The 25,805-nt window shown below is 44.3% G+C and overlaps 2 protein-coding genes across 3 annotated transcripts in view; one reads left to right on the forward strand and one right to left on the reverse strand.

Moving 5' to 3' along the window:
- UBIAD1 (UbiA prenyltransferase domain containing 1) overlaps positions 1 to 25,805 on the forward strand; it is a 423,268-nt gene that overhangs the window by 242,180 nt on the left and 155,283 nt on the right. The window lies entirely within an intron of this gene.
- CDC42 (cell division cycle 42) lies at positions 566 to 25,014 on the reverse strand. Of its 2 annotated transcripts, none has more exons than XM_079326097.1 (6): positions 24,915 to 25,014; positions 13,790 to 13,931; positions 10,037 to 10,109; positions 7,922 to 8,031; positions 7,629 to 7,826; positions 566 to 1,980 (listed from the first exon to the last, which is right to left on the reverse strand). In XM_079326097.1, exons 2-6 carry the CDS (start codon positions 13,892 to 13,894, stop codon positions 1,891 to 1,893), a joined length of 576 nt encoding a protein of 191 aa, XP_079182223.1. In that variant the 5' UTR covers positions 13,895 to 13,931; positions 24,915 to 25,014; the 3' UTR covers positions 566 to 1,890. The 2 variants fall into 2 exon arrangements, with proteins under 2 accessions (XP_079182223.1, XP_079182224.1); XM_079326098.1 differs by lacking the exon at positions 566 to 1,980 and adding an exon at positions 2,589 to 3,465.

Below are 25,805 nucleotides of genomic sequence, written 5' to 3' on the forward strand. Positions count from 1 at the left end.
AAAATCCACACATTTTACACTAAGATTTGGGATTAAAGTACACAAAAATCAGCTGCTTAAAAGAAAAGGGAGGCTCTTTCTAATGTATTTTAATAATAAAAACAAGTTATTATTAACAGTGTAAGAATTCACTATTCTTCTGGAGCATGAACAAAAAGTTGTGATGACGTGTGCGCACTTTTGGGACAGGTATGTCATTTGTCCCTTTAGGCTTTCTGCTATCTGCCCATGAGCAGGGAACAACAGGAGACTTCTTGACAGAAGAGGCACAGGAGCCCCCTAAGCCCCAAAAACCAGCTTTTACTATTTGGGAGCAGGCACACTGAGTATTTTGTTAAGAATGACCAAACCCTCTCTTCATAGGGGTCTGACAGCAAAGATGTTGCATCAAAGATTAGAGCAATTTTGACAGGACTGAGGCCAGAAGCAGACTGACAAGGATTAGACATCAAGGAAAGACCCAAGCCAGCTCAGAGGGAGGAGAAGGGGACTCACAAGGGATAAAAGCCATATTTACAAGTCCTTCACACTCAGGAGAAAGACAAAGGAAATAACTACCCTCAGGCAGGCTTGTGAAGATACTTTAATACATCTGAAAAGAATGCATATACAAAGAACTTAGACATGAAAAAGCATTGGTTCAACACTAATGGGTCTACAAGAAATTGAAATTTTGGAAGATGGAGAAGATTCCCTAAGTCTTAAAATTTTTTTGAATTTGCAAACCGAAATATATTTTTGGTAAAATCCTTGCAATACCACAGATGGTCTGTGCAGAGACACTGTACATGATCCTTAGGGGTTGGAGCCCCTCTTACAGGTTCAAGGTGACTCATGAGAAAAAGGGGTTCCCTCAACTGGTCCCAGTATGGTGTCACACCAAACACCAGAAGCCTCTCCCTGCACTTCCTTTCAACTGAGACAGGTTTCTCTTTCTGCCCCTCCTGAAGGCATCCAGCAAGAGATGCACCATCAGAGCCAGCTCAAAAACCCACTGTAGCATATCCCAGCTCCCTTCAGGGTGTCCAAGCAGCAGGGTATGTGCTGGTCACTGTAAGCATATCTCTAAAAATTAAGGATTGGCTGAAGGTAGATTCATTAAAAGCCAACTGACCCAGCTAGGCATGTTTCCAAAGGTGCAGTTATTTCTTCAACATGAGCCAAAAGATTATGATGGTAAAGATTAAGGAAGAGACCAGCAAGTTAGTTTCAAGTCTGATGGTGCATCCAGAAAAAAAAAAAAAAAAAAAAAAAAAAATTCTCCTGTTCCTAAGGCTTTGTAACTTAGAGGATGGGGTATAAATTTATGACCTGCACAGTTAAAAAGCCAGGGGGAAAAAGATACAAGGCAACTTCAGAGAAGATGTATTTTCTACAATCCTTCTTAGAGAAGCACCAGCTTGGGACATTTTGCTCTCCTGACTAAAGTCTGCTCATACCCAGGCTGCTGGCTGGCTGCAGAACAGCCCTAAAAGGTTTAGAAACCAGAACCAAGTCTTGCCACACCAGCATAAGGCGCAAGACTTCAGTTAAACAGCCTAAAATTAGTCTATTACAGAAAAAGTCATTGAAAATGCCTTGGTGTTAAACAAAAAAAAAAAATTAGAAACAATAAACAAAATAAAAAACTAGTAATGATCAGTGTCTTCTGATAATACATAATTACTCAAAATTAACTAGTTTAACTGAATTCAGAGGGCTTTGGGGAATAAACACTAACATTCTCATCTCACACAGGGAATGTGTGGGGGAGATGGGAGTGCAGGGCATTTGTCATTATTGCAAAAAAAAAACAAATTTTAAAATTTGTATCTTTAGTTTGATTTTTTTAACATTGCTTTTAGTAGGACATCAAACACCAGCTTTGCAGAAGGGGCTGTGGAGGGACGTTCATAGCAGCACACACCTGCGAGTCTTCTTCGGCTCCGGGGGCTCCAGGGCAGCCAGTATCGCCTCGTCAAATACATTCTTTAGGCCTTTCTGAAAAGGGGCAAAGAGAGAAAGGGCCAGGCTCGTTTTTGAGTTTTCACACAAACAAAACCCACCCCCAGAAAGGCAAGTGGAAGCCACACCCCTCTAAGGACAGGTGGAGATGTGCCATCCTCAAAGTCTCCTTACCATCGCTCTCAGCAGCTCCTGAGCACAGCATCTCATTTTCAGAACAAGAAAACTAATCCTCAGAGAGCAGAGCAGTGGACTTCACAAAGAGCAACACATGCACACCAAAGTAATTTCCTTAAGGCAACTTTTATGAGTAACTGGCTACTCACATATTTCACATGCTAATGATAAAGTAGAAAGTGCTGCATTCAGATGGAAGAGCTCAATCTGGAGCACACCTGGGACAACACACATCCCTGTGTCAGTGGAGGAGAGACAAGGCAAGCATGCAATGATCACCTGGTCCAGAACATGCTCTGGTGGGGCATCCAGCCCCAAACACCCCAGGGTTAGAAGCAGCCAGGCAGAGCCCAGAAACTGCCATGGCAGCAGAGAAGTCAAGCTGAGAGTAGTACAGAGGGGTACCATACACTCTGTTAAGGATTAAACTGGAGCCAGGAAATGCAACTTGAATAAAGCTTCATCAGTCATTTATACAAACAACTGCAATTTTTAATTTCAAAATTTAAAGACAAGCTACAATTGATATTTTTTCCTTAAAACAATAAAAATCAGAAATACGATAGTAAGCAGCAGCTTTACATCTTACAGTAACAGGCTTTAAGGATCTATTATTGAAATTAAGAGCTCTACCATGTTAGTGAAAGCAAGAATTTTAACAGTTCATAAAGCAGTAGCAAGTACATCAATATTTCCTTCCCCCCAAGGACTGACAGATACTCCACTATAGCACAGACAGCCAAAGCAACAGCAACAGAAAACATCTCACTGCACACAGGAGAACCAGAAAACCCTTCACGTTACAGCATCATTTGCAGATCACCAGTTCAGGTACTTTTGTCATGCAAATACAGTTAAGAGCCACAAGTAGAAATGGAAAACACACGCATTGTTTCTTCCAGTTGGATTCAGGAAGATCAAACATCATCTCTTTTTTTTTTTTTTTTTTTTTTTTGGTCGTTCTTTAAATAACGATGTAACCAAATCCTTTCCCCCAACAGCCTGAATTATAAAGCTAGCCACACCTGGCAACCCAAGCAGCAGGGAGTTAAGCGAGTCCAGTTCACGTTCCACAGTCACAATGTTTTACTAAAGATCTCAAGTACTGTTTTCAGTCCAAGAGCTAATACAGAGGTTGCTCTAAGATGGCAAGCAGGCACAACAGCTTTCAATCAAGGTGGTTTGATTCATTTTTAACCAGGTTTCTACAGTAGTGGGACAGAGGAAGCAGCAGCAAGAGGGGAAGAAGAAAGTTTAGAATATACAGCACTTCCTTTTGGGCTGAGTTTCCGGAGGCTCGAGGGCAGCTAGGATAGCCTCATCAAACACATTCTTCAGACCTCTCTACAAGACAGAGGGGAGGAGAAAAAAACAGCAGCCAGGTTAGAGGATTAGAGAAAAACAAGCAGATACAAAGAGCATTCAGGAGCAGGCTGAATTCACAGAGGCAGTAAACAGATTTACTTTGCAAAAAAACAAAGTAGATCCCAGGAGAAAATATCACTTAAGATTACCCAGAAGTCAATGACAGAGACAGACAGAACATGTGACAGGCCAAATCTGACAAAATCAACACTCAGAAGGGCAGAGGCACAAACACAGCAAGAACATGGGGGTGGGGGCCACACAAAGGGTTATGGTTTCCACTCCACTGCTGTACCACATTGAGGGAGTTTACATAGGAATAATTCAAACACACAGCAGCTTGCCCCACCACAGGGACCCAAAAGGTCAGTTAAACCTTTTGTCATCACCCACTGTGGATGAGTGAACACCTTGGATGCACAGACTACTCATCCCAACTCCTCAGGTGGCAGCAGGTCTAGAGCAAAGACTCCAAACAACTCCTCTGCTTTGTGAATTCAGCCCCTGAATAACTGAAGGTCTCCAAATGGCTGGGAACACACAGGCTGGGATGGAAGCAGGACCACCCTGGTAAGCCATCATCACTGGCAGTCACTAGCTCTCAGTCTTTACAAGTGATGCAATACCTTACCAGTGCTACTCTGACACTGGGAGCCAGCATGGAAATGGTGCATTTCAGTTATTCAGTCTAGTTGCCAAAGCAAGTGTAACCACAGAAAGACAGGAACAGCGTTAGGAGTGCAACCACTGGGATCCAAGAGCAGCCAAGCAGTGACAGAGCTGCAGGACTCTGCAGGGTCACACCAGAGTATGCTGGAAGCACAACAGGAACAGGGCAGGGCCACTCCCACCCAGCTCTGCCAACTTACACACCACACCAGAAGTGAAACCTGGCTCACTTTAGGCTAACTGGACTCGCCTAAATTTACTGTCATGAGTGCACCCTCCAAAAATTCACAACTGCTTTATGACAGCTGAAGGTAAACAGAAAAACTTCAATTACATCCTGTAAACAAATGTAGTCTGTGCAAAACTTAGACTTCTTTTAAGATCATTCAAATGTAACTGGTTTCTCCCTTACAGGTTATACTGGATATATCCCTTTTAGAAGGTCTTTAATCTTATTTTACTGAAACACATACATGGGAGATCTCTAAGGCAGTGCCATCTGGAAGCATTTAAGGCCATCACATTACATGCAAGATTATACTTGAAAGAACAATAGTTAAAGGAAACTGCAGTGTGCATTCTGTACATCCTCCCCAGCAATTTTTCTTTTTCTTTAAATGAGTTGCAACTCAGGCTCACAAAAGAGCTAAAGACTTCAGATAAACAATGCCTCTGAAGCCTAAATAGTAATTAGCTTTCCTTTCTCTGTGAGAATCAAGCTGTAGCATAAAATCAATTATATACTGTTAGACAGATTAAGAACCCAGGCAGGACAAGAGTCAAGAAAACAATTTTACTTAAATTCTCCTATTCAGGGACTCCTCTTATTTTTCTATCGCCTGGGAGAAATTTGTTCAGGAGTGCAGAATTTGGGATTTGTTTCAAAGGATCTAGCAAAAAGGGGAAGAGGATTAAAAAAAAAGGACTGAGACAAAACTGTTGTGAAAATGGAGCAGGGTTAGAAGCTGGATGATCAAGAGTAACAACATTAAGTTCAATATCACAGGCACACAGCCTGTTCAAATCATGACTTCTTTGTTACACTGGGAACAGGCTGAGATCAGGCTTCCTTTACTCCCTCTGTTAATGGCTGCTTACAGAACTTTATAAATCTCTCTCAAAACTGGCAACCCACCAGCAGGAGGAAAAAGAAACCAAATCCAGCATTCTCTGGTGCTGAGTACTAGGAGTGGGCTTCACAAAGTCCAGACACTTGTACCCAAGAGAAACAGAAGTAACCAGCACTGTAGTTGCAATCTGCAGTCACCCTTCCCTAACAGCAAAGCCTCATCTACTTGTCACAGTGGCACTGGGCCCTGTTTTGGGGTGAAAGGTTAGAGACAGACACTGAAAATGCCTTCATCACAAAAAGGGATTCACAGCCTGAGGAAAGGGGGATAGAAGTGGTTCTCTATTAGAGCAGTCATCCAAATTTGGGAGAAGATACTGTGTCTTTACAGAAAAAACTCAGCCTCTCATGATTCACACAGTACAAAAACAAATAATGTCAGTACAAATAATGCCAATGATTCTATGAGTGTTTGCTACTGTGATGTCAAAGTAATTTATAAATTAGTTGGGAAGAAAAAAACCACTCTGGACTGCTGAGGTGAACTGCACAGACAGCATGTGAGATAAAGAGAGAGTGAATACCCAGCTGAGTCTCACTTCAACTGAAATCAGCTGCTACAGCATTGCCTTGCAGGTAGGAAAACAACCCTCCTGGCCAGGGAAGCAGTTGGCTTCTGTGTTCAGCAAGCTGCCAGTGAGAGCACTGCAGGAGCTCCACACAACCCTTCCCAGGTCAGCTACACTGCTGTTCACCAGTAACAGACCCAGGAGAAAAGTGTTCTGTGAGTCAGCAGCAAATGAAGGGAAAATAACAGAGGAGATGCAAACCAACTAATTGTCCAGGTGAGAAGGTCCTGAATCCTCCTCCCATGTCACTCCTGACTCCTAAAAATCATCATTTGGTATACAAGCACTAATGCTCTGGAGAAAATTCAGGCTGAGCCACCAAGTGCATAAAGTTGTTCACTGCAACAGACACAGATTAATCTATCTGGAAATAGAAATAATGGAGAAACACCAACATTTTTTTGTCTTATCAACTCTTGCTCTGGTAAATCTAAGTGATTCCATGCAATTTGAGCAGACAAAAGCTCAAGTCCAGAGCTACAGAGGAAAGGGTCTCAGAGAGCAATACAGGACAAAGGCCCTGGCAGATATTTACCCATCTTGCAGGTTCTACAGCCTAATTAGGAGCAGCATTCAGGCTGTGCCATACATCATCTAAAACAGTATTTTGGAGCTGAACAGATCCAAGAAAAATTCCAGTTCAAGGATAAACAGCCCTCAGCTTGCCTGTGGGCAGTTAGGAAGCATGGCCAAGACCACCTTCTGCTCAGGGATTCCCAGGATGAACAGCAACAGTGACAGTGCCAGTGTCCTGCACAACTCCAGCAAAGCCACTTCCTTCACAGGAGACAGCCAGGAGAACCTTTGTTACAAAAAAAGCCTGAGGATTTTAAATGGAAAAGTCAATGTGCAATTAGGGCAAAAGGGGAAAGGTAATTAGAACTTCAGGCTTTGTGAAGTTTGTGGTAATAAAGTTTTGTGCTCGAGGAGCTACAACATAACAGGAAAGAGTGAGGGGCTTGATGCTGTACACCCCTGGTTCCATGCACATCAGAGAGGAACAAATTCTTTACAGAGCAGCATTAAGGAAGTTGTTATAAAAATGAGTTATAGTCAATTCTGCAAGAGTAAGAACCTAGGATTAAGTTCCCAGAGCATCCAAAGTCAAGGCAACAGGTCAGGCAGTCAGAAAATAGCTCCCACTCTAGTATCCCTAACAGAAAGGGAAAAGATAATTGAGTTTCTTGCTCTCAAGTCAGCTTTAGTTGGCTTTTGACTCACATTCACAAGTCATAAACATGATGTAAGAACTGTCTTAAGAACTATTTAACTGTTAATTTCTGTTTCAACAGAGCTTCTATCTGAAGGAAGGACACAGGAAACAGCTCACCACCAGCACAGGAAGAGCAGGCAGCTCTTGACTATGAAGGTTTCCAATCTTAAAAGTGCCAGCAATAACTTTCATGAGAGGCTTTTTTTGCCCTTTGTCTGCTTGTTTCAGCAGTGAGATGCACTCTGTGTCCCAACCCAATTATTACTGTTTGTAATGTACCTTCTAAGTTTTCAACAGTTATTTTTCTCCAGCACAGAAGCAAACACAGTAAGCACATCCTCCTCCATCACCCCTCTACACAGACCTAACCCACACAGGCTGATTTTCTTTGTACCACTGCCAACTCTCTGTGCCTTAGAACAACATGACAAAGAAAAAGCTACAGTGTAAATAGCAGAAGCAGAGCTTACACCCCTTCACATCCACATTGAGCTGTTTTTCCCTGGAAATGAAAAAATAATGGAATAAAAGCAAGCAAAAATGGTCCAAGACCAAGCCTTACCTGTGTAAGTGCAGAGCACTCCACGTATTTTACAGCCTTCAGGTCCCGGGCCAGCTTTTCAGCAGTCTCTGGAGTTATGGGCTTCTGCTTGTTCTTGGCAAGTTTCTCAATTGTTGAGGGATCATCTCTTAAATCAATCTGGGTCCCAACAAGCAGAAAAGGAGTCTTTGGACAGTGGTGAGTGATTTCAGGTACCCACTAAAGACAGAAGAGACACAGCATTTGTTACCAACCACCTAAGATAACTCCTGACATGCTTCAGCAGCTCCCTTCTCAAGCAGAGTTCAACCAACCTTTTCTTTCACATTTTCAAAAGAAGAAGGAGAGACCACTGAAAAACAGACCAGAAATACATCTGTCTGTGGATAGCTGAGGGGTCGTAATCTATCATAGTCTTCCTGACCTGGAGAGGAAATAAACACTGTGTTAGACCCAGACAACAAAATCCTGCCCTTCACAGGAGTCAGAATGCACATTTCATCACAATAACACTGCTGTGACTAATTCTAACTCTTAAGCAAAGAGCCAAGCATACAGTGAATTCAAACATTTGAAAAAAATCTGTGTTTCAAATCCAGAATTCGTTCAGTTGCTACGTAACCATGAGCTGCTGAAAGTCACAGGAAAGCTGGGAAGTCTCCAATACATTTTGAGATCAAACACCTTCAGATTGCATAACACTCTTTTCATGCATAAAGGAAAGATGCAGAATGTGGATCCAGTTATAGATGAGGTCCTCTGCACCAAGTCCATTCATTTCAAGTATTATCCCACCAAATTTCATTGTCCTGCAGAAAAAAAAAAACCCTTGCTCTTTGGAGGGGAGAAAATTTATTCTAAATCTAAAACACCTTGTTGCAATTAACAGACTAGTCCAAAAGTCTGTCTTCCAAGTACAAGCTCAAAATAAAGACTTGGGTTTTAACTGAGAACTAGCAATAGGGGTTTCATACATTGCTAAATTTTGTCACCTGTGCTGGCTGCTATTAAAAAAAAAATAAAAAGCAGGCATAAAGCAGGCAACCATTAAGAATAAATACTTTCCCCTCAGATCTGGACAGAAAGCCTTTACATTCACAAATGCACAAAGTCACCTACATGCATTAAAGTCACTTGGTAATTTCTCAAAATTACTAGTTGGATCACTGCTCATGCTGATAATAGATGAATGTGTGCAATTATACACACAACACTTCTCAGAGGTGAGAAACCAGGAAGGACTCAACACAACTCCCCCCACAGGGACCACCAAGACCCCACATGATACAACATGGGTCAGGAAGGAGTCCCTCTTTCCCACCTTATCCACTAGGGAGCTACAATAATGTGAGCATGAGTCACATTTGGGAGGAGAACAGGGTGAAGCCATGTGAAGGATCCACTCAGCACAGACAGCTCAGGGTGCAGATGCAGTGCCAGCTGCAGGTTGAGCTCTGGGAGCCCCAGGTGAGCTGGCACTGACCCTCTGCACAACAAAGGGCCCAGGGACCTGTGGCACAGCCAACTGAGGGACATTCAGAGATACAGCAGGAGCCAAGGACTCAGGCTGTGAAGGATATCAAAGTTTGCTTTGTTCAGGGTCTGTTCCCAGAAGCACAGCTCAAGTTATTTTGGTTTTGCACCACCATTAAATTTTAAGGATCTGGATGCCTGGAGACATGTATGGGAAGCCTGGGGCTGAGGCAAGACCTTGTCTGACTGTCACAGGGGGTGCACACTGAGAACCAAGCTCCACTGGGTCACTGCAGCTGCTGCTATGAACAGCCTTCAGCCCCAGCTCAGCTGGTGAAATGTGACCACAGGGCCAAACAGCAAAGTTTCTTTAATAGCTACAGGGTTTAACTGGAAGTCTAAGATTGTCTCATTAATCAAATCAGACGCTAATGATGCATGCAAGAACACAGCTGGAAACAGATTAAATTATATCAGACAATTTCAGATAAGATTTTATGAACTAAGCTCTCTAAAGGGCTCTTTAGAAGAGTTTGCAATAGCACATCACTTCAGTATTATCAGGCAGTAAGGACTGTGTATCCAGCAGCTGAACCAGTTTCTACCCTTTCTTGTTAACTTTTCCCACATGCAAAGCAATGTTTAGATATTTCATCCCTGCACATTTCTCCAGTCTAAAACTGAGATGCAGCTTAAACAAGAGGCCAGGGGATTTCTAATTTTTAAAAGTATACAGGCTTATGAAATCTACACCCTGACTTCATCCACTTTAAGGATGCAGAGACATACACACATTTAAGAGGTTCTAATATTAGTCACTCTGACTTAATAGAATCAAGAGACATTTTCCCTTCCTATTAAAAACAATCTCAATAACAAAAAAAAAAATTGTACATCTTCATGTTCAACATCACCTCAGATAAATCTTGGTCAAGTACAATCACTTGGTTTCTCACCTGCAGTATCAAAGAGGCCAAGGGTGTAAGGCTCTCCTCCAATCATCACTGTTACAGCATAGTTATCAAAAACCTGGCAAGAAAAGAGACAGGAATAAGCCATCTCTCAAACCATCATCCTACCCACCTTGCCAGAGCAGCTCTGATTTGAACATGAGATACCTTTACAGGAAAACAGAACCATCAGGCTTACAGTGCTGTTACCACTAATAGCATTACCAGAACAATTCCATATTGGGATTATTATTCCCAGTAGGGATACTCCAGCTGTTTCCATTACACTCTAAAGCAAAGGCATATGAGGTACACCACTGAGTAACACATGGTAAAAACCACTGGGCAAAACACCTACAACAGTATTTGCCTGTTACTGCAAGGAGGTTTCCCACAGTGCCACAGAAATTCCAAACTTCAGCCTCAGGGTGACACAGTAAACACATCCCCACAAGGACAGAATGGGTAATGTGAGCCCTGCCCTTCAAGGGCTCACAGTGATGGGGCTGCATCTCACAGCACCCAAATCCTCTGAAGTCTGAATTTCTGAATATCTAGGGAACTCTATTATAGAGTCCATCCCTTCAAGAGGGATTTATCCTCCATCTCTGAAGGAAACAGTATCTGGTATAAATCAGTCTGTGTCAAATTCAATCTAAAAGGAGAGTCTGGCTCCAGATACCAAGTTCTATTTCCTGTGCAGCAGCACTTGGTACAATAATAGTACTGCCCTCCAGGCCATGGCACAGATTAAAACCAGCACTAACCAGTGTTTTACCCACTAAGTGGTTTACAGAACATCTGAGCACAAGGACCTACCAAAAGCTCACCTCCAACAGACACCCACCCAGCAGAGCCCTGTCTGAGGTCAGCATCCTTCATTCCAATAACTATGTTATCTTCAGAACCACAAAAGGCAGAACTGCAGAAATTACCTGTGGCAAAAGATCCTTCCCACTGCAAAAACCCCAAACCCACCACCTGTCCCTGCAAGCTGCTGCATGGTCACTTGGGGCCAGTCAGGGTCTGAATGATGATGGGGAAGTTCTGCTTCCTCACAGAACTGCAGCTCTCACAGCTGAAGCAAACCCAACAGGAAAGAGGCCAGCAGCCACCTCAAAGGCTTTTCATGCAAATGAGCAGGGTGGGATGTGCAAAATAAAGTCACATGCATCTATTGTTAATATAGTAAGAGCTTAGGTCTTTGAAAAAAAAAAAAAGCCAAGAAAAAGTGAGGTAAGAGCAGTGAGACTGCACTTCAAAGCTGCACTCCAGAGTTCAGATGTCTCCTTCCCACCTGACACCACCCTAATTTTTTCAACTGTTCACAACTTAAAATGACTGAGAAAGCAATTACGGCCACTGCACATCCCCATAATATCACCCAGAAGCAGAAATTCACTTCTTACACTATTTTGAATTAGCACATTCAAGATTTTAAAGCACTGCAAGAGACTTCACCACTCATCCCCACTACCTGCAGCCCAATCCATCACACACTGCACTGGGTTTGCCTTGCTGAACACACAAGAAAGTGCCAGCTCCAAATCACACCTTGAGGCTGAGGGAGGGTGGAAAGTTTTTCACAGGGCACATTCAACCTGCTGTGACTGTACTGCTTCAGGACCCCAAAAGACAGATCAGGATGAGAGCTCCTCTGTTCCTAGGAACAGAACATGGAACCTGAATGATGAAGGTCAGAGCATTTGCTCTTCCACATGTCAGAAGATGGTAAACAGCTCAATTCCCTCAGTTTTGTTCAGCTGCCCTTTCAGGGTAATTAGCATATCTCCTTTCTCTCCTTTTTTTTTTTTTTTTTTTTTTTTTTTTTTTTTTTTTTTTTTTTAAAGCTCCCTATCTGCAGAATGGGATTTTCAAATTTAACTATTTTTAAGGAACAGCTTCTATTGAAATGTGTGGGGTAGAAAGCCCTAAGAAGGCCAGGATTATGAGGCTGGCCACCACAGAAACCAGGGCACTATGGTCTCATAGCACAATTCACAGACCATTTCACCCTCAGTTGTACCAAAATGGCTAAAAAACCAGAGCCCTAAGAAGTTTCAGTTCCTGGCAATGCCAGACAGCCCACGGCAGCAGCTGGCAGGAGCTCTCATGGGACAGGAACACACTTGAGCTGTCACAACCCAAACACTGCCAGTGCCTTTCTGAGGATGTGTCCCTCACTGCCTTGATTTCTGAGAATGGCAACAACATCAAAAACACACAGGTAACAAACCACGTGCAGTACCACCATGAAATCCATCTTCCACTGGGAAATTTCCTCCAGGAAGAGAAAGGATTGCAAATCACAAAGCCAACTGAACAGAACTATTTATGGCTCTGAAATGGTGTGCTCTCCATCCACACTGTGGCCAGGCCACTGCACAAGCACAGCAATATCCCTTCTATTTCTCTGTCCATTTATTACTAGAAGCATTAACTGGAATATAAGAGGTTAGGTACCAGTTTCCAGAGTCTGAAAAATGCCTCTAGGCTATTCACAGAATTAGGAATGGGCCTCTGATATCTCCAGAACAGCAAGTTCATCAAGCCATGAAGTTCAGAGGTAAGTAACATTTTGGAAACATGAGGCAGATTTAAAAAGCACTATAAAGGAGCCTTAGCACACCTTGAACACTCTTCACTGGCAACTAACTTTTTGGCAAGTTTTCCACATTCCTTGTTAGAAGAGATTTACAGCCAGTACTACTGTGTGCAAGACAGAAGACAAACTTGAAGGTTTTCAAAACATACATCTGGCACCTCAGAGGAGCTACTTGGTTTTGTAACACAGAGAATATTACCATTTCACAGGCACATGTTCTCTGTGGTGCATTTCCAGGTCCATATTTGTTTGGAATACATAGATAAACTCTTCAACTTGTATATTAACAGACTATGGCTTTTTCATGTCCATAACAGAGAAAATTAGTAAAAAGAGCTTCCAGCTGTCAGTCACTTGCAGTAACCTCACTAAAAACTGACCCAGCTCAGTGGCAGTACACTGACCTTGCACATGCAATATTAAGGAGAAAAGCAATTTTCTAACATGAAAACTGTGCACATGGCTCACAGGCAGCCAAACTGCTCTCAACTTGAACTTTGCATAAGTCAAGGGATTCAGTATTTCAGAAAACTGAGTCTGTGTTAAAGAGGTTACTTCAGCATAGTTAAGGATTACACATACATTTGGAGCCACAAAAGAATGTGACTGCATCTAAACACACTCCTCATACTTAGCTGAAGTTGACCAGTCACCCTCCATAATTCACTACACCTCTGGATCTTTCAGAGTTGCAAAAGAAAAATGACCTTCAGAAAATATTAACTGTAATCACTGATTATTCTAGCAACATGAAACACTCCCCTAAAAACGAAGATGTAGCAGAAGTGAGCACAACTGGGAGAGCAGCTGTTCCTGCTGCTTGCTCTCCACTGGTCTGCAGTTGTTCACACTGCTTATCTCACTCACAAAATCCATCTCACAAAGCAAGCAGAGATTCTGCAGAGCAGACAAGTAGCCAGAAGTGACCAAAGTGAACTGCCCAGCAGCAGCAAATGATACAGAAGGCAGCAGCAGGCTAGCAGACTGTATAAAAGGTATATATTTACTTCTCCATGCTCTGTCAGTCACTCTCCAGAGGAAAGGAGGCTGTAAGAACACATATTAGGGCATGCAGGCTATGAAGGTTGGTTCAAAAGAGAACTCATGCCACCCCACCATGCCCAGAGAAGAAGCAGAGCCACCCTCACACTTACCGTTGGTACATATTCCGATGGGAATTTATTTGTTGTATAAGAAATTAAGAGACAGGTTTTACCAACAGCACCATCACCCACTACTACACACTTGATCGTCTGCATAGCTGAAATCTACTAGAGTATCAGCTCCAAAGAGAACCTGGAAGAAAAAAGAAAAGATACATGTATTTAGATGTTTGCTGTATGTACTAGATAGCCATGCACATCACCTTTCACTGGAGCCCAAAGCACTAACAGCACATGTGAGATAGGAAAACATTTCTAAATGAGCTGGTGAATCCTATTCCTCCACCACACACACAAAGCTGCTCACATTCATAAACCAAAGAATTTCTGCCTAGTTACCCAGAGGTGGGTAAAAACATCTTTGGGCTTTTCCAGACTCAATGTTTTATGCATGGAAGCATCACTCAGATGCACTGAAAGCTGGAAGTGTAAGCTAAGGTGAGGAACACACCTGTCTCCAGAGAGCTCCCTCTGGAGAGCAGCTCAGCATGAGAACACACCAGAATAAAAATGTACATGTATAGACAGAAAAAAAATATATTTTCTTTTTTCCCTGCCTCTTTTAAGACCTAAACACCATTTTACAATTTTCTGGTTAAAGTTGCTAGTTAACACACATCTTTATGCCCACAGTGAGAGCTCAGCAGAGCATTCAGATCCCAAGGGGATTACTCTTCAGACATCACAAAATCCAAATGCACCCAGCTACTCCCACACAATGTCTCAGCAAAAACTTTAATAAATGAACTAAACCAGTATGTATCACCAATACCTTCTCCAAACACTTCCTGGCTATCTCCAATGTTGCACAGCTGCCCTTCATTTGTGTATTATTTTAATTAAAGGCATGCCAGGCTTCTGGTCATGCCTTCACATAGATCTGTGAAATCCTGACCCCAGGAAATTAGTGCCAAAGCTCTCACTAACTGTCAGCATAATATCATCACTTTTATTTACAGTAACAAAGATTTGCTACAAAGTCTTTGTAAAGTCCTCATAGGGGGCAGGGGGTGTTACAAGCAGCAAATTTGTCATTATAGGAACAGCAGAACTTTACTGGCATAGCTCTCAGGTCTGGCTAACTGCAGGTCAAGGTAACTTCATTAAAAATCCAAATCAATCCCTCCTGAACCATGCATTTGGTCACTTCCTGGGGATTTAATTTCTTACAGTATTGTAAATAAAGTACAGTGCAAATCGAGATTTTTGAGGCTTTAGTCCCAGCCAGCAACATGACTTGATACTGTATATCACACCATCATGCCTGCAAGGAAAGGAAATCACTAGGGATACAAAAGAAACCTACCACCCCCAGCTCTTCTTCAGATACTGCAGGGATGCTCCAAGACTCCAAGAAAGACAGCTACCTTCATAATAAACATCCTCAACAATCCCTAAGAACAGTATTTGCAGGGAATACCAGTCACCACCCTTCCCACAAGACCTGGACTAAACTACAAGCAGTTTTAGGAAATGGCAGCAAAGATTCTCAGAGCATGAGCCAGCACCTGGTACACCAGGCACTCACAGTGCCATCCTCATCCAGAAATCTTCTTTCAGCAAGCACAAAGAATGATGTGTGTATGCATCAGGTGTTGCCACCAGTCCTCTACTTGGTGCTCCATCTCAATATCAATGGAACCTATTGATTTATGCAGATCTCAATTTCCCAGCAGACATCCAGCAGGATGCACAGTGCAACAGTATCAACAGCCCCTTCACTAATGCAACAAAAACTCTGCAATTTGGCCCTGAAGCAAACACATATTTACTCAAAAGGACAAAGCAACTATTTACATTTCAAAAGACATCTTCTGTGTTCAGGCCAGTTCAACTGTTTATATCCAAGTACTATCATTCAATATTGCCTCAGCTGCAAAGTGCTCCCACAGTTCTGCCTTGCCATGCTGTCAGCACTGACTGATCCCAGAGAAAGGACAAAAAAAAAAAAAAACCACAATCAGTGGAACAGCACAGCTCAGAAAGTTTTTATGCTCAGAGCACACAGTCACCCACTCATAGACAATTCCACCTTTAGCCTGGGCAAAGCCAAAGCACTCAGCTCTGCCACTGCTCTGTGCAGGTAAGCTGCTGCCCCCAGGAATTCCTCTCAGAGTTAGTAAATGAAATACAAAACAAATCTCCACGCTGCTTCTCCTATGTTTTTTCCAGTTTCCCCTGGAATTTGTTACACTGCCCAGCCAGTCTCTGGAACCCCTGCTCCAAGCTGTCCCTGCCCATCCCAGGCTGGCACAAGTGGAGGAACATCCCTCTCAAGTACAGAAACACTCCTTCCACCCAGCTCTCCCCTGGGCAGACCAGAACTCCTCCATCACCACCTCCCCAGTTATTTGCATTTCCTTGTTCACCTGTAATTTGCAAATTGGACATCTGCTTCAGACCACCTGTCCAGAGGCCAGAAATCACACTAGAGATAAAATCCTTGTTCTGAACCACTCCCTGTGCTCACTGCAATGGACCAATCCATGACCCTCTATAAACCCACATTTTGCATATCACCAGAAAAACTTACATACTCTTTGCAAAAAGGAAAAGCATGGGTTTATTACTTTTTTAAAAGACTATTACTCTTGAAAGTTCATTCCTTCAGAGAGCACCAAGCAAGCCACAGTACTGGAAATCATCTCAGGTCACAGAGTGTGCTGCAAACCTTCACTTCCTCCCTGTCCTTGGCCACAGCCAAGTCCCCAGGCTGGCACTGGGACAGAAGCTGCTGTTCTCTGGCAAGGGCTCAGGTCAGGGCTGCAGCTGACACAGCACCAGCTGCACACACACACACACACACACCTTGTACCCAGCACAGCTCCCACTCTGGCAGTCAGCTAGCAAACCTACCCACAGGTTCTCTCCCAGAGAGCACCAGCACTGCAAATTAAGAGCACTGCTCATCCCCTCTGCACCTCCAATTCCCTTCTGAAGTGAAGCATTGGCATGGTACAGATCAGTGACCCAAACACACACAGCACTGCACTGGTGAAGCAGCACACATTACCTTTTTCTACCAGGTGACCTGATCCTTTCAGTTTTCTAGCAGTGGGAACAAAACAGAGAGCAAATTACCCAAAGCCTTGCTCTGGAGCCTAAAGAAGAATGTGAATGGCACAGAATTTTTTCTTTTTTGTTTTTTTTTTCCTAAAACACAAAACTAACAGCATTTATCATGAAAACAACTGAACTGGACCACTGAAGTTCCTTATGAAACACAAAAGCACCACTGCTCTCACACAAATTGTTCAATTGTGGTTCCCCTCACCACAATTAGACACTTCAAGATTACACATTAAAAGGAACAAAACAAATTTGAGCACATCTCTTGGGTAAAGAGATACCCCCACTTTTTTTAAAGAATGTATAACTTTGTTTAAATACTGAAATAAGATAAATAAGATGGTGTAAGTTCTAAACAGATTTAGAGTGTTCAGCATATGCCTCCAAAGTCTTAGCAGTGGCAAAGTGGAGTTGTTGAATAAATTATTTCCCTTGGATTAGTAGGCTTTCCAGATTAGCTGGATGAGCTACTTCATGTTTTGCACTTCTTAGAAGTCCACAGATCACAGCTGAAAACAAGCCCATTTCTAAGGAGCTTAGATTGACTATCCTGGGACCTACTCTTCCATAGGAATAGCTTTAAGGACATATACATTATTGACTTGTGGTTTAAAAGCAATTTAATCCAATTTGAGATTAACCACAGAATAACTCATCCCCAGAGTGCAAGGACAAGGGAAATAGAAACAAAGAAGTTACAGAGGCTTTGGGCTTGTTTCCCCCCAGAAGTCACCACCTAACAAAAGGAAGTCTGTATATACAACACCCAGCAGAGAGAGCACTCCAAGCAGTTTTAAATATCTGAGGGAATTGAAACAGACTGGAAAGCACTGAAGTCATCCCAGCCTGAGTGCAGTGAGTGGATTTTGAGCCATGTAATTTGTGAGCCATCTGGCCAAGCCCAGACAGGAGGGCTGATGAAGCCTGGGAATGCAATGCAGGTCAATATAACTTAGCTTTGTTCAAGGAGTTCTCAAGACTTCTTAAAAACACATAAAATTATAAAAATAAAATAAACAGATCATTGCACTGATTTGATCTCTCAAGCCTCTCTGTAGTGTAAGGAAAAACTTCAGCAATTCAGTCAAGTACATGTTAACTAAAGATACTTGAAGTATTTGCTGGATTTTAACCTGCTCAGTATGTGACCACAACAGCAGGATTTCAGAGAACTCAACACTGTCCTAGAGAATTGGGATCTGGCATCTGGAAACTGTGGAGAACACTGCCATGTAAACTCTGTCAAATTCATAGACCCATTTTAGAGAATTCTGCTTTAAAGCTCAATTACACTTTTGTGGAAGACAGATGATCTGCATTTAGGATTAATGCCAAAAGTGTTAACAGAGATGTGAGCAATACAACAAACAAGGAACTGAAGTCTCCAGTGAGACACTCTGGAGTTCAGTAATCCTTCCTGGTGCAAAGGAAATTCTGGAGTGATGCACTTTGGTCACACAGGGCTGCTGAAGCACCAGGACACTGACTGACCCCAAGAAATCCACAGCACCTATGGCAGGTTCCCACTGACTGAGCACAAGCCATCCCATCCCAAAGCTCCTGCTCAAGTCTCACCTTCCCATCCTAAAGGCAAGGCAAGCATATGAGACATGGTGGTACTATAGCAGCACTTCATTTTCACAAACTCTCCATAACTTCAGAGCAGCTGCAATCTGTTCCAGTACCTATGTGCATTACTAACTGGTGAGTTAAGTTCAATTTTGTGGGGTTTTGTACACAATCAGTGCTCCCAGAGTTAAGAATCTGCATGATCTCACCTTGCTGTAAGTGTAATCTGAAGGAGAAACCACAAACCTTCAAGCTTGTTAAAATTCCTCTAACTTTTAAGCTACTGAAGTTTGTTTTCAGGTTAAAATGTGTACATTCTCCCAGCCAAAGGAAACTGTGCTGTCAGATCTGTCTGCATGTCCTGAACTCGCTTCCTGCCTCAGCAGCACCACTTCCTCTGTCAGGCAGGACTGAAAGTGCTGCCATTTCAGCAGCAGCAGCAGCTCACTGCAAGGCACTGCCAACCAAAATCCAATTTGTGCTGCTCTCTGGGACACACCAGCAGCTTACAAATTGAACCTTAACTAGTCCATCACAGCTTTCAGATCCTGTTTGGGCACCTGCTCCACACTCCAAGAAAATAAACAGCCATTTCTGAAATTTTTTTTTTTTTTCCCCATCCAATGTCATTTTACAGTTAACAGTTTATTCATCCAACTCAAAGCACTCAGGAGTCCCCACTGAAAGGAACAATATTCACAGGACTTTAGTCATGATCTCTGGACTACTTTTGCCCTTTCATATCCTATAAAGCCACAGAGTTCTAAATAAAGTCCTCCTTTGTACTTCATAATTTCTTCCTAAATTAATCCAATCCATTTCAAGGTCCTTGCCCTCAGCTTCTTGGTACAGCCACAAACCTGTGATACAAAACACAAAGAGAAGCCACTCTGATATAAGAACCACACTACAGAAAGACAAACTGGCACAGGAGGCAAAACTGTTTTCAAGAGCAGTGTCACCATGGCCAGAACTCTCCTGTGCACATGTGCAGCAATCATCTACAGACACTACAAAAATCCTCCAGCCCAAAGCTCACCTTCCAGCTTGCTAGGAATCATCTTCTTCATGAAGATCTCACCCCAGAACTAAACACATCTGCTACTTTTATGCTATTAACATAGTAAATGACATGTAAAAGAATATATTAGGTTCTAAATCACCTGGTGCCCAAGCTCAACTGCCCAACCTGCCCACAGCTTAGGCTGCTGCAGTTAAGCTCTATACAAACATACACTTGTTCCCAGAGGTTCCAAGTCAAGCTTATGATTTTGGTCTTCAGTTTCTGAGGTGGGGCTTAAACTGGCTGTTTAACTACAAACCAGCACAACACTGGAGTTCCACTCCTCTAGAGCAAAAAAAATCATGAAGTCCAAGCTAAAACGTGCAAAAGCACATGGGACAGACTTGAGACACAATCTTGTACTCCATCAGTTCAGGATCTTGAAAAGCAATCCTGCTTTGAGCATTGTTTGGGGTTAACCATCACTAACAGATCAGACACAATCCTTTAAACACTTGCAGTTGTCCCTGCAGAGTACCAATTCTGTCTCCAAAACCCAGTGCTGCTGTTCCCTTTATGAGCACGTCCAGTTGTGAGACAGAGCCACAAAAGTTCAGTTGCACTAGAATCTGTGTCAAGATAAACACAAGAATTCAGGTGAGAACTTGGATCTGCAGTGGGTGGGTTCTTATCTGAAGCTGGAGAGACCAACAGCAGCAGAGCATCCTGCTGGACTCCATCCCACATGCCTGCTCACACCAACAGTCTCAGCCTGGTGCTGATGGCAGCATGAGAAACTTGTGGGTAGGCACACAAAACAAGCAGAGGGAAGAGCCACAGGATCACCATCACCAACAGAGCTGGATCAATACCATGACAGCTCTGATTTAGGCTCCTGTTGTTCTTGAAACCCACAAAGTTTGCTATCATTATGGGAATGCCTGTTGGGAGATAAGCATGTGTCTGAGGTCCTTGAGCATCCCTTAATCTGCCACTCAACAGAGCCTGTACAGCTCTGCAGGTTTGAAGCTCCCATTCTGGACAAGTTACTATGAATTGCCAAAGAAGAGGTAAGAGAGCTCTTCTCAAAATGCAACTGTCAAAGGAGCTGCCATAGAATAGAATCTGCTGAGTTGAAAGGGACCCCACTGTTTGAGGTCAACTGATATCTTCTATAATTAATGCAATTTTCTAATTCTGTAACATTTAAGACTCATTTTGGACATCTTCCTAAAGACTCCTCACAACCACTTGGTACACACATGAACAAGACAGGAAGTGAAGACAGCTGGGCAGGGGAATAAATCCACACAACCAGAAAGCTCCCAGGAAGATGTGCTGTGTTCAGGGGGAACAGCTCAGGCTGTGTACCAACATGCTGTTTGAAGACTCCAAAGATAAAGCTTAGTTAAAAAGCACTGCAAAACCAACTTTTCCTGGACTCTGTTAAAATAAAGTAGCTGGAAGGCTCAGCAACACTGTGGCAGCAGAATTAACCAGAGCAGCTGGAACCACCCCACTTTGCCCAGCCCAAGATGAGCCCCAGCAGCCCTCTGCCCCTGCTGGGCACCTGGCACTTGTTCAGCCACTGGCAGATGCACAAGAGGCTCACAAAGAAGTAACAGCACTCCAAGACATGCAAGACAGCCACACTTCACATGCACCAATCCCTGAAGTACCACTGACCTCAAGGTAACTGCTCAAACACAGTGATGCTGTCAGATGCAGGCCCCACACAAGCCCCTCTGCATTCAGCCACTCTCTGGTGCACAAATTCAGCTCATGGAATGGCACAGGCCCTCCTGATTTACATCCAAAGCTGCAGGAGCATTTTTGTCATTATTTCCTCAAACAGAACACTCATCATTGGCCAGCAACACAGCACAGCATCCCTCAGCTCGAGGAGAGCTGAGCAATTCAAGGCAGCTTGTTCCAAAGCAAGACAATTGTGGCAGCCCCAGCTGCTGCTGTGAGTCCAGCACTGCATGCCACAGCAATCCTCTGCAGCTCCCCCAGGGTCTCTACTGCTCCACAGCAGCTAAAGCTTCCTCTAACACCACATCAGCTTGGTGAAAACCTTCACCTGCCAGAGTTTGTGCTGAAAAACACATGCTGATCCCACACAATCTGATCACAGGCACAGGCAACTTGGCAAAAATGACCCAGTACCCACACACCTGCTCCAGACAAAGACCCCAAGGAAACCCCCATGTTACTTTATTAAAAAAGGTTCAGTATTGGTTTTTCATGAGACAAGAAAAGAGTGCATGGACCAATGCTCCTGGGAGGAATTATGCCACAACACTCTAAAGTAATGGGAAGAATTGGCAGCACAAGAGCTTAAAATAGAAAAAACAGCTTTTAAAAGCTTTTGAAAACAAATGGGTTGTTTTCTCTTTACAAAATATTGTTTAGAAGAAAAATCAACACATCTCAAGGAAAGAACAGCTGCTCTACTGAAAAAGGCCTATTAGTATTTTGAAGTTTTACACCTCTTTAGGTCAGAGTTGTTCCCTGAAACTCCAAGGGAAGATTACAGAGATGAATTACACAAACTTTGCCTCTTGCTCTCACTGTTTGCAGTTTTCTGCATGTCCAGGGCCAGGTAAACAAACCCAGTTCATCCATTCAAAAACAACCTAAAGGATCCCCCAGCAGAAGGTGGGAATTGTTTGCCTTAATGCCATTCCTGTCACTCACCTCAGGCAGTGCCATCCACACCAGGGGCTGCAAGGGGCAGCTGGGGAGGCCAGACACCCAAAGGGAAGGAGGATTTTTGTGCCAAGCTTCAGCCCTTGCAGAAACTCTGGAAAAAGGGCTTTCTTTACCTACCATTCCTAATGGCAGTCCTTCCTGATGGATATACCCTTAGCTTGTAAAGTGTAAAACCATAATGAAGTGTAAAATGTAGGGTTTGGAGGAAGACAGCAAATTAAAGTGACAGGCTGCAGAAATGTAAAGATAGTTTCAATTTCTTTTAAAACTTTGCATAAAAGTTTATTTGGTCAATAAGTTGTTTTATTTGTCATATGTTAAGTATTGAAAATAGGGTGCTTTGACCTGCATTTAATGTAAGAGAGTGAAAGGAGCTAAGAAAGAAGACTAAGTGATTAAAGAGAGCTTCTTGCTACCTGAAGCACCAGAAACCAATTTCACTTCCATTTGATTTGACAGCACCTTCATCTTCTAAAAGGAAAAAGATGTCATCCTTTCCTAAAGGGCAAGGATAACTACACCCCCTACAATTCCTCCTAACTGTCTCCTGCTCTAGAAACTCAAATCATAAATTCCTGATGGACTCACAGGACAGCAGGAAAGCTCAGCTGACCACAATGTGCAGGATAAAACACACAAGCCCACAGAATCTGTGAGCACTCACATGGGCATCAAGCAGATTACACACATGTTACACACACCTCAGCTCTAGCACTGCATGTTTGTTTATTGTCCAAACCTTCCAGAGCCAGCAGCAGAGTTGGAACCCAGCTACACCAACCCACCATGGGAAGGAGAGAGCTGTTGAAAAGGTTTTAATTGAAAGCTCCAGCTATCTGTGCTCATAAGACTTGGAAAATTACTTTAGTACTACAGTACTGCATTTTAACCAGAAAGGAAACTTTACATCAAGATTAGTGGCCAGCTTCATGCTGCACTTTCCATCAGCCTCACACACAGCTCACAGCAAGGAAAGGCCACTGCACACCTAAAAGAGAAATCACTAAGAATTTCACAGGGGCTCCATTTTTGTTTACTGTTGGTTTCTAGCAGAACTACAGTTTCCATTTTAGGTACTTCACACTCTAGAGCTTCCCGAGCTTTTCTGTTTAAACAGTAAAACCATTATGAAGTCCCCAGGCCGGCCATCAGTTTCAGGCAAACAAACAACCCTAAAGCAGAGCACTTAATGAATTCAGAGCATCAGTTGCAGGTCATGAATAACCAAGTTCAAAGTATGCAAATCTAGTGATTAAAATTTCTGCCTAGGATATGTTACCAAACTGAAAACATGTTTTATCTTGCACCACAGTAATTTTTTATTCCTTGCCAAGACTCAAAAATCCTTTTTTTTGTTACTGAAGCATAAACAAGAACACCAAACCACTTTTACAGTCAGCAATATACTGATTCAAACCTCACATGCATGTCTAAGACCTGACTCAAATCTACATTTGTCCATGCTATCTTCCTCAGAACCTTACACCTGACAGAGTTGACAAAGCAGAAGTTTACAACAAAAGGGAAGTTTACAACAGCTTCCCTTGCGTACAGCCTGCTGAATATAATTTTCTTACCAAAAAAGAGAAGCTGTAATGCTTTATTGAGTTATCACAATCAGCAACAGAAAGAACTTGATCCAGATTTTAAAACCCCCCTTCCAAAAAAACAGAAAAAAGGAAAAGTGTGTGGGGCACTGCAACTCAATACTTGGAACAGCCCACACCACCTTCCCTGGAAGGGAAGCACAGATGAATACGAGACAAAGACAATCACAGATGGCCAGACAAGCCACTTCTGATCACCCAGTTGCCACCTAACATGGCCTCCTCCCAGAGCTGCTGGCAAGGGGGGAGCTCTGCTGCCCTGGCCACGGCAGAAAGGACACCAGGAGCCCTGAGCATTCTTTGCTAAGCACGGTTTTCAATGCTGGCTGTTAAACTCGCATCTACCTGGCTCTGCGACTGCCTCCTACTGCTGCCACCGGCTGCAGGCTCTTTCTACTTACAGATACACAAGTCCAGATCACTAACACAGAGCTTGAAAACACAGACAGGTGTTACGCTGCTGCAGAATATACATTTTTATGAGATTTCTAAGGAGAATGAGAAACATATGTCAACGCCAAGTCTCGCAGCAGAGCTGCTGCCGCAGCTCCCGGCGGTGGCATCGCGCAGTAACGAGAGCGGTGGGACAGCTCAGGACAGCCCCAGTCTGCGGCTCCTCACCGAGCGCTGCCTGTACGGGGCTCACAGCTGGAGCTCAGCCCCGCCGAGCCCGCTCCCCGCTGCGGCTCGGGGCTCCCGCGGCACGGCACACCCGGCCCGGCCCGGCCCGGCGCAGCCCCCGGGGCTCCCGCACAGCCCCGGCAGCGAGAGCCGCGGCGGGGCCGGCCAGGGCGGGGCCGGGCCGGGCCAAGGAAGTGCGGCCGGGCCCCGCCATGGCCGCGGGAACGCTTCCTGCGCCGCTCCGAGGGGCCAGCGCGCCCGCCGCCCGGCAAGGGGACACGGCCCGGGGGGAGAAGCGGCGGCCGTGCCCACCGCCTCAACAGAGCGGCCCCACAAAGGCAGCGCCCGCCAGCAGCCGGGAGGCCCCGCACACAGAGCGGGCCCGCAGGGCGGCTCCCGCACAGCGGGCGCTCGGAGCGCGGTGAGGGCCGGGGCTCTGTGGGTCGGTCGCGGTGCTCGGCCGGGGGTCCCGGTGCTCGGCCGGGGGTCCCGCTCCCGGCCCCGTCTCCGCCCCCTCCCCCCCCACTCTCACCTCGGACGCTCCGCCGGGCGTTGGCAGCTCACTGCGGGGTCTCCTCGGCGCAGGCACAGGGGCGGCCGATTGACGTCACCGCGCAGCGTGCCGGAGGGGGCGTGGCGGCTGCAGCGCCCCCTGCCGGCCGCGGGGCGGCGCGCGGGCACGGCCGTGAGGGCAGCGCCCAAACTCCCTCTAGATTTGCTTTTTTATTTTTATTTTTTGTCTTTTCAGCTCTTCCCGCCTGGGAGACTACACCGCAGAGCAGTGGGTGCCCATTTAACTTATGGTTAAATCCCCCTAACCCCCACCTACCCTTCAGGAACAAGAGGCCAGGAAGAAAATCTCCAGGCACGGCTGCTTTGAAAAGCAAAGCAAAAATCTGTCCTGATTCAGAAAACTCCAGAGTAATTCAAATTTTAAAAGCTGGAAAGAGCTGCAAGTACCAGTGCCAGCAGCATAAGTCACCAAACACTGGCTCTGGGGAGCAGCTGGAATGGGTTAAACCCTCAGAGCATCTTTGTGTTGGGGCTCTTAAATGAGCCCTGGTTCATCTGCATGGCCAAAGATGCAACAAAACCCACCCTGCCCAATGAAAAGGTGCAACAAGCACATTTGTGCCACCTTCTGCAAATATTGGCCATCCCTGAGGATTCTGGAAAGAGACATTGCCTTCCAAATAAGCTCACCGTTGCCCTGAGCACTCACAAAAGAGCAAAGGAAGAGGAATATTTCCAAAAGAATTTTCAAGATGAAATGGTGAATGGATGTCAGTGTCTCACTGTCTCTTCCAGCTGATTTTGGATGAAATCCCTGCCCTGTCAAGCACAAAGGCACCAGCTGGGTAGAGGCTGAGCCAAGTGGATGAGATCATGAACCTGGAGAGACCCTGGAGCCTCCACCTCGCCC

The sequence above is a fragment of the Erithacus rubecula genome (genome assembly GCF_903797595.1).
Source record: "Erithacus rubecula genome assembly, chromosome: 24".
Taxonomy (NCBI): domain Eukaryota; kingdom Metazoa; phylum Chordata; class Aves; order Passeriformes; family Muscicapidae; genus Erithacus; species Erithacus rubecula.